Source organism: Lepidochelys kempii, chromosome 9, assembly GCF_965140265.1.
Source record: "Lepidochelys kempii isolate rLepKem1 chromosome 9, rLepKem1.hap2, whole genome shotgun sequence".
NCBI classification, from domain to species: Eukaryota; Metazoa; Chordata; order Testudines; family Cheloniidae; genus Lepidochelys; species Lepidochelys kempii.
The window spans coordinates 13,791,207-13,804,079 of record NC_133264.1 but is presented as its reverse complement, the minus strand read 5'-3'; the positions used below and the strand labels follow the sequence as shown (position 1 = coordinate 13,804,079).

The 12,873-nt window shown below is 42.3% G+C and overlaps 1 protein-coding gene across 9 annotated transcripts in view; it reads left to right on the top strand.

Moving 5' to 3' along the window:
• The window catches only part of NAALADL2 (N-acetylated alpha-linked acidic dipeptidase like 2), a 913,317-nt gene that overhangs the window by 498,468 nt on the left and 401,976 nt on the right, over window positions 1-12,873 (top strand). For all 9 annotated transcript variants that reach the window (XM_073359348.1, XM_073359349.1, XM_073359350.1 and 6 more), the window contains one exon: window positions 1,336-1,609. In XM_073359348.1, the coding sequence (XP_073215449.1) occupies window positions 1,336-1,609 (274 nt within the window). The remainder of the gene's footprint in view (window positions 1-1,335; window positions 1,610-12,873) is intronic.

Here is a 12,873-nt window from a genome sequence, read left to right as displayed (position 1 = left end):
GGGGAGTGAGGAATGTTCCTTTGGCAAAGATGATTCCAGCATAGAGAAAATGAGGGTTCCTGCTCGGAAGAGCTGGGTTGCACTCAAGTTGGAAGGGGTGGCGTGGTTATCCTGTTACAAGGACAGGAGAGGGCTGCACTGGAGAGCTGGGATGTGGTGAGAGATGAGATGTAGGGGCTGCACTAGAGAGTCAGGCCGTAGTGAGAGATGCCATAACTCTATGCTGCACTATTAGGACTATCATGGGGGAAATCTGGATTATTTTATGGGACTTTTATTATGATTTATGTGCATGGGACTTTTGTAATAAATTAACCTCACTTGGGAAAACTCTGGGGACGCTGAAAAGGGTAACTGAGGTAGGTGTGCCTGTCATTCCCCAGCCTGCTGCAGGAGTGTCTCCAGATAGCATTGCCCTGTGGAAAGTTTTAATTATCATCCACTACTTTGTGGGGATTGTAATACTACAGAATTTAGAGTGATTATTTTAAGTAGATGGAATATAAAATTAGCAGACTTAGTTTAAAAAGAAAGTCTGGGCATAAATATTTAGAACTTGCTTTCACGTTCATCAGTGGATCAAAATGTGGAGACTTTCCCCATACTTCTCGAGAGGCATAGAGTGAAATTCTGACCCCTACTGAAGTCAAAACAGCTTTGGGAGCTTTGTCACTGACATTGCTGGGGCCAGGATTCCATCTCTGATTTCTATTGCAAGCTCAGTCAGTTAATCGCAGTGTGATAATGGATAAGTTATTTACCCCCTCTGTGACTCAGTTTGCCCATTTGTATAATGTACCTAATTTATAAGGTTTTGTGAGGTGGAATTAAAGTTTCTAATGTTTAAACCCATAAATGAAAGTTACTTTATACATGTTAAATATCAAATTATATTGTTTAGAATCGATCTGGTTTGAGGTTAATACGTAAATATTTCCTCTGAACATACTTTTGTAGCCAGGCTAGCTAAAAGCCAGCACCCAGAAATTTAACAAGCAGATACTTCAGCATGGAAGTGCAAATTCTACTTGTAAATATTGAATGCTTTACAATTTATACCATGATTTGAAATCACTTCTGTGGGATTTTGGAATTCCAATAGGATATTTTTCTTAAAAGACAAAAATTATTATTCTCCACAAAGAGTTTTATTTTTCTGATGACTGATAGGAATTACATGCAAAGAGAATGAAAGGTGCTTTGTTGTATTGTATGGTAATCTATCATGAATTCCTTGGCTCACATTAATGAAATTGTGAACTGCTATATCTGTACAAGATGAATGTATATTTGAAAAAATGTACTATTTCTGTTTTTTTTTTTTCCCACCCCCAGAGATTTGATACAGTTGCCTAGGAAAGAAGAAGATACAGACATTGCAATGAAACTTCTGGTTCAATGGACGTCTTGTGGCCTTGAAGATGTTCAGCTCGTAAATTACTCTGTCTTGCTTGACCTGCCAGGCTCTTCTTCAAATACAGTAACTTTGAAAAATAGTGGTGAATGCTTTTATCCTAGTGGACAGAAGTGTTACAGGGAGACCAAAAAGCTTCACAGCCAAGACCTTCTGTACTCATACGCTGCTTACTCTGCCAAAGGAACTCTCGAGGTAATACAGTCATTTGTCTTTGTGATTTACAGTGAAATAGAATTAGAAAACAGCTTTCATCTGACTTTAACTGGCAAGTCATGGGAATAATGGTGAAAACCTCAGACTAGAGATGAGCAAACAGATTCAGGTAAATAAGATGTGGCCCTCAGCTCAGACCTTGAAACGATCTGTTATGTTGTATTTTTACAATTAAACCTCAGCAGTCTCTCAGCTGGTGGGCTTATACATCCTGGTTTTAGCTGGGTATAAGAGTCTGAGAGAGCTTTGTCTAGAACTTTGTCTTCTCCCTATGCTTGTGTGAAGCAACTGCTGAGCAAGCCCTGCTAACTAACTTTTGAGGAAGGCACACAGAGAAGGGAAGATGAGTTTCTTTGCAATGAGATCTGGTTTGAGGACAGGATTAGGTGCCAGAAACTCATGAATTATAATCCTGGGCCTTGGGCAAGTCATTTAACATCCCTGCCTCAGTTTCCACATGGGGATTATAATTCTTACTTGCCTAGCCAACAGGGATGTTGTGAGGCTGCATAAATGTGTGTAAAGTGCTCTGAAGAAGGCAAACACAATAAAAATTCCACTGTTGTATCTTTCTTCTCTCCACTTCATGATGTGTCACACACTATGAAGCAGACTCTATTTATCTTTTTTATTTCCCCATGCTTCAAAAATAAATTTAGTTTGTTTTCATGACTAAAATATTAATAGACCAAAGAAGTGTGGCTAGGAAGTTGAGTTTGGGGGGATTCCACCCCTCCCTCTCCTCCCTCTGACCTTTATACTTTCTGAACATAGCCCATCATGATGAGGTTTATAATATATTAGGATATGTCTAGACAACAAAGAAAAACCCAGCCTCTGCCAGCTGACTTGGGCTCGGGCTGCGGGCTACTTCACTGCTGTGTAGACTTCTGGGCTCGGGCTGGAGACTGAGCTCTGGGACCCTCCCACCTCGCAAGGTCAAGCCCCGTGAGCCCGAGTCGGCTGGCATGGGCCAGCCACAGGTGTCTAGTTGCTGTGGAGACATACCCTTAGTGACATGGATACCATCAGTATGATACAGTGTTTGTAGATTTTGCTTGTATTGTCTTTGACAGTACTGAATTTTCAAAGTCCACATGACTTCTATTTCCTCTGGGTATTCCTTTCTTCTGTTCAATAGCTGATTGAGTAGACATCCCGAGCATCCTGTTGATAGGATGTAATGCACTGTGGGGGTCTTGTCAACTGGAAAAATTCAATATACGGTATCCCTTTGTTTTAATAAGCCCATAGCATTAATTGTAATGAGATAAAAATATAGTTGTGGTCTCTGAGATTAATCCCACAAATGTAAAGCTGTCCTTAACCAATAAGGGGCCTAATAAATTGCAGGCTAAAAGAGAGCTAGCCTCTCTGGGGACTAAAATGAAGACTCTTGCAAAATCAAAGAGGTTTTTACCAATGACATCTCACCACACAGCAATATAAATTACATTTCAAAATAGTTCTTTATACTAGGAATTCTGCATAATGAAGCAGGACACAGAGACTACGTAGACATTAGTGGTGATTGAACTCTGGATCTTGCAGCAGGAAAAGCAAAAGACACACCTTTATCAGTTGAGCCAAAGGAATACTTTAGCTATATCAGGGTTTAAGATCAGCAACTAGAGATATGATCATTGGATTATATGTATGTTGTTTTAGAAAGGCTAGACCCCAATGGATTATATGCATTGCTCTTAGAAAAGCCTTTCCTCAGTGTCTATAGGTCCACAAAGTGCAAGTCCCATTGGTGATAATGAACCATGACCACATATATATTTATCTAGACATTTTTATCAGCAGTGATCTAACCTTGAACTTGGAGTGCCTAAAGCACAAATCACTAATGTTTGAGCTAAATGTGCAGGTATCTTAAAGTGTGAGTAGCAGGTTGTCGTTGTTACTAAGATAAACCAGTAGAGGGAGACATGATCACATAAAGTAAGCCAGCAAATTACATTTATTTTGGATGTCACACAGCCTGGCTATGATTGAAACATCATAGGGATTTTTTCTGTTAAAAGATACTTTGTAACAAACTTGCCATAATATGGAATATTTTAATTTCCAAAACCTAATTCAAATTCTTAGCAGGGGCTAGCTTGACATAGAATTTATGGTCCATAAATAAACATGAGTTTCTAATACCAATGATATTTGTTTGAACTTCTAGAAGATAGAGCAATTAAAGAATTCTTAAATTGTAGTAGCCAGACTACCAAAAGAGCTGCAGTCTTATTTTTGTTTTGACAAGGTTATTTGTAGAATAGCAGTGCTCCTTTTCTTTGAAGACCCGTCATGTCCATTCATCATATGGCCATTTTATATGAGTTGTCCAATTTGTACTTTCCGTAATGGCCTAAATAGCATTTGTGATATCGGAAATCTACTTTGAAAGCCAACTTAATGCAATGTGATTGATGGCATGCCTTGCTACCTCTCTGTAATTCACTATGCACTGGAAAGGTGACACTGTTTACCCCATCATAACGAGAAGCAGGTCACGGTAGGGTTCTGAACAAAGCTGCCATGTCAGCTGTGAAATACATATTACAGTGCTTATGTAAATAAATTAGCATAAACCAGGTCATCTTGAAAAAACAATGACACTTGTGTAATATATTTTTATTACACAATTTAATCGCAAGGTTAAACACTTTGCCTATTTGGTGAAAATAGGGAAAGAAATCTGGCTAACTACAGATTATATTAAAAGAGGAAATTACATTGCATCTAAATTATGCATTTGGAGTTAAATTTACCCCTTTTCTGAGACATCCAGCACATAGTTAATACACCACCTAAGCCAAGTAGAGCTTAAATATGACTCAAGTGGTACATAGACGCTTTGATGGTTCTCTGACCACGGGTGAATTTCATCCCGATTCTGATCCTGTGAAGTGCTGAAAACCTTGTAGCACCAGGTTCTTAATTCCCATGCTCGTTAAAGAGCCTTGGATAGAAACACAGGTTGGAGATAAATTATTTTAACATAAGTAAAGACAATTTGGTTTATGCTTAATTGCCCAAAATCTTTCCTAATGCAGAATTAAGGTTGCCTAGTAGTGCTTGTGCCTTTCCAGAATGTGGAAATAGGACAAAGAGAATGAAGGTAATGCAAACTTAAAAACAATGCAACCTTAACTCTGCCCTGTTGAATTACGAATGATTCAGTAAAGGGGGTTGTTGGTGGCGGGATGCCATAATAAGTACACATGCAAAAGTTCTAAGAGAATATGCCATTATTTGTGTTGTGTTCCAGAGTTTTCAATGAACTCCAACTGTGTTCACTGTATTAGGTGTAGCTGTATTGAATGGTTGCGGGAGATTAATTGGAGTATCTTGGCAGAGGTTATAACTATGATGTGAGGAGAGGGATCAAGTATGCCTCATTTCAAAGCTGAATTTTGTAGGTTGCATCGATAGAGGTGCACAAAGATGTCTTCTTGCCATGGGAATTGTCTGTAATCTGTTGGGATATGTGTCCGTCATCTCCAGAGCTTCATGAGGCAATGTGTCGGAAGGAATGCCCTGAGTGAAGAGGTGGTAACGTGTAAAAGCCTGAGATGGTTGTATGGCGTAGCATTGATATTTGAATGAAGGCCAGGTGTATGTAGCTTTTGTTTGCTATGCCTACCCTAAACCTAAATTCTGATGTAGCGCAGAGAAGGTGTTAAACTTAATCCTACAGTACTCGTGCTCTGTAGCCTCTGCAAAGGAAGAGTGCTAGTATGTATGGGGGCACAAACCTCAGTGCGGGCTAGCTGCCCCAGTACAAGCGCACCGGAAATCCCTGCGTACTTCCTCTGGTTGCTACTCCACACTGAAGGTTGTGCCTTCACATCTTCACAACTATTGTCTGCTACCTGAGCTAGCCAGACTAAGACTAGCATGGAGATGCCCAGGACCGGCTCTAGGCACCAGCAAAGCCAGCACATGCTTGGGGGGGGCACAATTCCAGGGGCGGCATTCCAGCCATCCTTTTTTTTTTTTCCCCTTGGGCAGTTGCGCTCTTGGAGCTTGGGGCAGCAAATTTTTTGCTTGGGGTGGCAAAAAACCTAGAGCCGGCCCTGGATATGCCTACCTGCAGTCATACTGTTTGGGTGCAGCTCAGGTTCAGTAACCACAGCAAATCCCCTTGAGCCATCTAGTTAGAGTGAGACAACACTGACTGCAAACCGTCTGGCTTCAACTGAGCCCTAGTCTTGTTGCGTATGCACATTTCATTCTTTTATGCATTTTAGTGTCTACTAACATGGAGTTAGAAATTGCCTCCCAGTAACTTTTTCACTATTGCTTCCCCAGACAGCCAGTGGGTGCCATGCACTAGTTGAGATAAATCCCAAGTGACTGAGATTGGTTTGGGGAGGATTAGAGCTATAGTTTGAGTCCCAGGTGTACCCCAAAGAAATCACCTGAATTTATGGAAACAGCTGACCTTCTGTTTAAGGGGCAATATATCTTGAGAGCTCCTTGTTCAAATGATTGCATATTTGAACTGTTAACCCTATCCTTCACCCCCAAGAAGCACAGCAAATTTCAAGACCATCTGAAAAAGCACATGGCTTTTAAAGAACAGCTGTCCTTTAAACAGAAAGCGACGCTCAACCCTAATGATAGCAGAGCTGCCACTCTGCTATAATTATATGCAGAAAGCTGTGTAAATGCAACGTGACAGTTATACAGTTAAACTCATGATCAGGAAGTACAAAAGTTATCCTCACAATGACAGCCTTCACAAAGGCGTGTTGCACATTCTGTTGTTTTTTATGGTATCTGTTTAAGGCATAACTGTTCCTGTTTCAGACTACACATTTCACTAGAAAAAGAAAAGAGAACATTGTGTGCTGCAGCCAGAGCAACGTTGCTGGTAGAACTTTAACTTTTGAGGGGTAGATTTTCAAAGGCACAAATGGCAATTAGTAGAAAATATCACTCTTAATCTCCTGCTTTTTTTTTTTTGTATTCTTAACTGTGCTACCTGAATGCTTTCCCGCCCCCTCTAACTTACTAGGTATTCTTAAAGAATAAAAAGGACCAAAAGTCTTCAGCTATTCAGCTGCAGTGTTTGCAATCTCCTTTAAAAAGAGCTACTGGGTTGGTGGACTTACAAATTCTGATTATGGGTCTTGTAAACTTGTTGGACCAATCAGTGAACACTTACATAACTGTGCACTTAATCAGGCATGCACCAATGTCTCTGTGCTGCTTAGGAATGGATGAGAAAGAGCAGTGCTGATCCACTGGTGGGGACTGCTAAGCATGGTGCGTTGTTCATAGTCCAGTGCTGTGAAGTAAATGGAAGGGTGAAGGCACTGCAGGTTGATGGAATGATGGGGACACTGCATTAAGTTCAATCCTAGGGTAAGGCCGGGTCTCCACTTAAAAGTTAGGTTGACATAGCAACGGCGCTCATGGGTGTGAATTCACAGCAAGGTTGATGGAAGAATGCTTCCATCCAGCTATGATCATTCACTGAACTGGCATTCGTACAGCGATGGAAAAGCTCTTTCCGTCGCTGCAGGAAACATCGTAGCTACAGCACTGTATCTTGTGCTGCTGTGGCGCCCGTATGGTAGACGTATTATAGGCTTGACAAAGCCCTGGCTGGGATGATTTAGTTGGGGGATTGGTCCTGCTTTGAGCAGGGGGTTGGACTAGATATTCTATGACATGGCCTAAGAAGTCAGAAGTCAATAGTTGCACCACTTTTAATGAGGACTGAATTTTGCTCACTCTAGTCACTGAAGCACTGAGAAAGCCACCTGGAAGAGTGTTCCATGGGAACCAGTGGATTGTTTCATGGGAACCAGTGGAATTATTTCTGTCGATGTTTGGCCCTTAGACATAATTTTCTCTTAAATTATGTAGGATGGACCAGGAAAATTATGGAGGGGAAGGAGACTAAAGATAATCTAGGTGTGCCACAAAACTAAACCAATATGTTGCCTCAGTTTTCAATAACACTGATAATATGGAACATGGGTATGAAGGCAGGATGGCTGATGGAAATGAGTGGATAGAAATGGAACTTATGACATCTGAGGTGGAAGAAAAACTTAGGGCATGTCCTCACTTACAGCACAGCTGTGCCGCTGCAGCGTGTGTGGTGAAGACGGGGAGAGAGCTCTCCAGTTGGCATAAAAAACCCACCCCAGCTATGGTGGCGGGAGAAGCTCTCCCACTGACGTAGTGCTGTGCACACTAGCACTTATGCTGGTGTAGCTGATGTTGCTCAGGGAGTGGAATATTCACACCCCTGGGTGATGTAAGTTTTACCAACATAAGTGGTAGTGTAGACATAGCCTTAGAGCTCAATGCACCTAAATCAGGAGGATTGGAAAATACATGAAAAATCCTTGCTCCAAGACTAACAAGCTGTTCGGGAGTAAAACCTGATGACTGGAGAATAGCTAATGTTGTTTTACCTATATTTAAGAAAGAAGACAAAAGTGATCTGCACAGTTACAGACTTGTTAGTCTAACCTCAGTAGTATGCAATGTTTTAGAACAAAATATGAAGGATAGAATAATTGCATTCATGGAAGGAAAAGGAAAAGGGGATGTAATGCAACATGGGTTTACCAAAGGTAGATTGTGTCAGACTAATCAGATTTCCTTCTTTGAGGAAAATAACTAATTTTTTTTTAGATAAGACAATTGATGAGGTTACAAGTTTAATAAAGCTAATAGTAAAAAGAAAAGGAGTACTTGTGGCACCTTAGAGACTAACCAATTTATTTGAGCATGAGCTTTCGTGAGCTACAGCTCACTTCATCAGATGTTTACTGTGGAAACTGCAGCAGACTTTATATACACACAGAAATCATGAAACAATACCTCCTCCCACCCCACTGTCCTGCTGGTAATAGCTTATCTAAAGTGATCAACAGGTGGGCCATTTCCAGCACAAATCCAGGTTTTCTCACCCTCCACCCCCCCACACAAATTCACTCTCCTGCTGGTGCTAGCCCATCCAAAGTGACAACTCTTTACATAATCAAGTCGGGCTATTTCCTGCATAGATCAAGGTTTTCTCACATCCCCCCCACCCCCATACACACACAAACTCACTCTCCTGCTGGTAATAGCTCATCTAAACTGACCATTCTCCAGGTTTAAATCCAAGTTAAACCAGAACATCTGGGGGGGGGGGGGGTAGGAAAAAACAAGAGGAAACAGCAGACTGGACTTCTACATAGAGTGCTTCCGCCGACGTGCACGGGCTGAAATTGTGGAAAAGCAGCATCACTTGCCCCATAACCTCAGCCATGCGGAACGCAATGCCATCCACAGCCTCAGAAACAACTCTGACATCATAATCAAAAAGGCTGACAAAGGAGGTGCTGTTGTCATCATGAATAGGTCGGAATATGAACAAGAGGCTGCTCGGCAGCTCTCCAACACGAGTTTCTACAAGCCATTACCCTATGATCCCACTGAGAGTTACCAAAAGCAACTACAGCATTTGCTCAAGAAACTTCCTGAAAAAGCACAAGATCAAATCCGCACAGACACACCCCTGGAACCCCGACCTGGGATATTCTATCTACTACCCAAGATCCATAAACCTGGAAATCCTGGGCGCCCCATCATCTCAGGCATTGGCACACTGACAGCAGGATTGTCTGGCTATGTAGACTCCCTCCTCAGGCCCTACGCTACCAGCACTCCCAGCTACCTTCGAGACACCACTGACTTCCTGAGGAAACTTCAATCCATCGGTGATCTTCCTGATAACACCATCCTGGCTACTATGGATGTAGAAGCCCTCTACACCAACATTCCACACAAAGATGGACTACAAGCCGTCAAGAACACTATCCCCGATAATGTCACGGCTAACCTGGTGGCTGAACTTTGTGACTTTGTCCTTACCCATAACTATTTCACATTTGGGGACAATGTATACCTTCAGATCAGCGGCACTGCTATGGGTACCCGCATGGCCCCACAGTATGCCAACATTTTTATGGCTGATTTAGAACAACGCTTCCTCAGCTCTCGTCCCCTAAAGCCCCTACTCTACTTGCGCTATATTGATGACATCTTCATCATCTGGACCCATGGAAAAGAAGCCCTTGAGGAATTCCACCATGATTTCAACAATTTCCATCCCACCACCAACCTCAGCCTGGTCCAGTCCACACAAGAGATCCACTTCCTGGACACTACAGTGCTAATAAACAATGGCCACATAAACACCACCCTATACCGTAAACCTACTGACCGCTATTCCTACCTGCATGCCTCCAGCTTTCACCCTGACCACACCACACGATCCATCGTCTACAGCCAAGCTCTGCGATACAACCGCATTTGCTCCAACCCCTCAGACAGAGACAAACACCTACAAGATCTCTGTCAAGCTTTCTTACAACTACAATACCCACCTGCAGAAGTAAAGAAACAGATTGATAGAGCCAGAAGAGTTCCCAGAAGTTACCTACTACAGGACAAGCCTAACAAAGAAAATAACAGAACGCCACTAGCCGTCACCTTCAGCCCCCAACTAAAACCCCTCCAACGCATTATTAAGGATCTACAACCTATCCTAAAGGATGACCCAACACTCTCACAAGTCTTGGGAGACAGGCCAGTCCTTGCCTACAGACAGCCCCGCAACCTGAAGCAAATACTCACCAACAACCACATACCACACAACAGAACCACTAACCCAGGAACTTATCCTTGCAACAAAGCCCGTTGCCAATTGTGCCCACATATCTATTCAGGGGACACCATCACAGGGCCTAATAACATCAGCCACACTATCAGAGGCTCGTTCATCTGCACATCCACCAATGTGATCTATGCCATCATGTGCCAGCAATGCCCCTCTGCCATGTACATTGGTCAAACTGGACAGTCTCTACGTAAAAGAATAAATGGACACAAATCAGATGTCAAGAATTATAACATTCATAAACCAGTCGGAGAACACTTCAATCTCTCTGGTCACGCAATCACAGACATGAAGGTCGCTATCTTAAAACAAAAAAACTTCAAATCCAGACTCCAGCGAGAAACTGCTGAATTGGAATTCATTTGCAAATTGGATACTATTAATTTAGGCTTAAATAGAGACTGGGAGTGGCTAAGTCATTATGCAAGGTAGCCTGTTTCCTCTTGTTTTTTCCTACCCCCCCCCAGATGTTCTGGTTTAACTTGGATTTAAACCTGGAGAATGGTCAGTTTAGATGAGCTATTACCAGCAGGAGAGTGAGTTTGTGTGTGTATGGGGGTGGGGGGGGATGTGAGAAAACCTTGATCTATGCAGGAAATAGCCCGACTTGATTATGTAAAGAGTTGTCACTTTGGATGGGCTAGCACCAGCAGGAGAGTGAATTTGTGTGGGGGGGTGGAGGGTGAGAAAACCTGGATTTGTGCTGGAAATGGCCCACCTGTTGATCACTTTAGATAAGCTATTACCAGCAGGACAGTGGGGTGGGAGGAGGTATTGTTTCATGATTTCTGTGTGTATATAAAGTCTGCTGCAGTTTCCACAGTAAACATCTGATGAAGTGAGCTGTAGCTCACGAAAGCTCATGCTCAAATAAATTGGTTAGTCTCTAAGGTGCCACAAGTACTCCTTTTCTTTTTGCGAATACAGACTAACACGGCTGTTCCTCTGAAAGCTAATAGTGTAGATCTAATATACTTAGACTTCAGTAAAACATTTGACATGGTACCACATGGGAAATTATTAGTTCTACTCAAGAAGATGGGGATCAATATGAGAATTGTAAGATGGATAAGGAACTGGTTAAAGGGGAGGAGGCAACAGGTTGTGGTAAAAGGTGAATTATTGGACTGGAGCGAGGTTACTAGTGGAGTTCCTCAAGGATTGGTCTTGGGACCAATCTTAATCAAAATGACCTTGGAACAAAAAGTAGAAATGTGCTAATGGAATTTGCTGAAATACAAAGTTGGGAGGCCTTGTCAATACAGAGGAGGATCAGAATATTATACAAGAAGATCGAATGATCTTGAAGACCTGAATGACGGAAATAGGAGGAAATTCAGTAATATGAAGTGAAAAGTTATGCGTTTTGGATCTAATAATAATAAGATCTGTGACAAGCTGGGGACTCATCAGTTGGAGGTGACAGTGGAGGAGAGACACCTGGTGTTTTGATCAATCACAGGATGACTGAGCTCCGCATGTGATGAAGCTGTGAAAAAGGCAAATATGATACTAGGATGTATTGGGTGAGGCATTTCCAGTAGAGAAAGAGAAGTATTAATGACATTGTACTAGTCTCTGGTAAGACCTCATTTGGAATACTGTGCAGAATTCTAGTCACCCATGTTGAAGAAAGATTAATTTAAACCGGATCAGGTGCAGAAAAGAGTTATTCGGATAATCCAGGAAATGGAGGGCCTATTTTATGAAAGGAGACTTGAAGAGCGTGGCTTGTTTAGCCTAGCAAATCAAAGGCAGAGAAGGGATATGATTGCTCCCTATAAATACATCAAAGTGGAAAACACCAGGAAGGGTGAAGAGCTGTTTAAGCTAAAGGATGATATTGCTACAAGAACAAATGGGGACCAATTAGCTGTGAACCAAATTCAGGCTGGAAATTAGAAGAAAGTTTCTAGCCATCGGGGTGAGGTTCAAGAACAGCCTCCCAATAGGAGTTGTGGGAGCAAACAACTTAATTAGTTTTAAGAGAGAGTTGGACAAATTTATGCGTGGTATTGTGTTACAGGTTTGCTTGTGATGGTGGGGGACAGGGTTCAGCAACCTTGCTGATTCCTTCCGGTTTGTCTTATGTTCCTAAAAATTTGTGCTTCAGGGTTTCAGCTGGCCTCTTGCAGAGGTCAGGAAGGGATTATTCCCTGCCACACACACACTATGGTAAATGTTTGTTGAGTTGGGTTTTGAGCGCCTTCCTCTTGAAGCATCAGAGATGGCCACAGCTGGAGATGGGACACTGGATAGGATAGGATAGTGCTCTGAAGTGGCACTGAGCATTCTCTCTCTCTCTCAGGTGCTTGGCAGGTTGGTTCTTTGTCAAAGCTCAGGGTCTAACTGATCAAGATTGTGGAGTTGGGAAGGAATATTCTCTCAGGTCAGATTGGCAGTGACCTTGGGGTATTTTCCCTTTCTGCTGCAGCATGGGGTGTGGCTCATCTGCTGGGGTTAACTGGGTATATCTCATATAATCAATTCCCTGCCGTTGCAGGGGCTTCAGGCACTGGTGCACCTCGGTTCCTCCTATTCTCTGCATGTG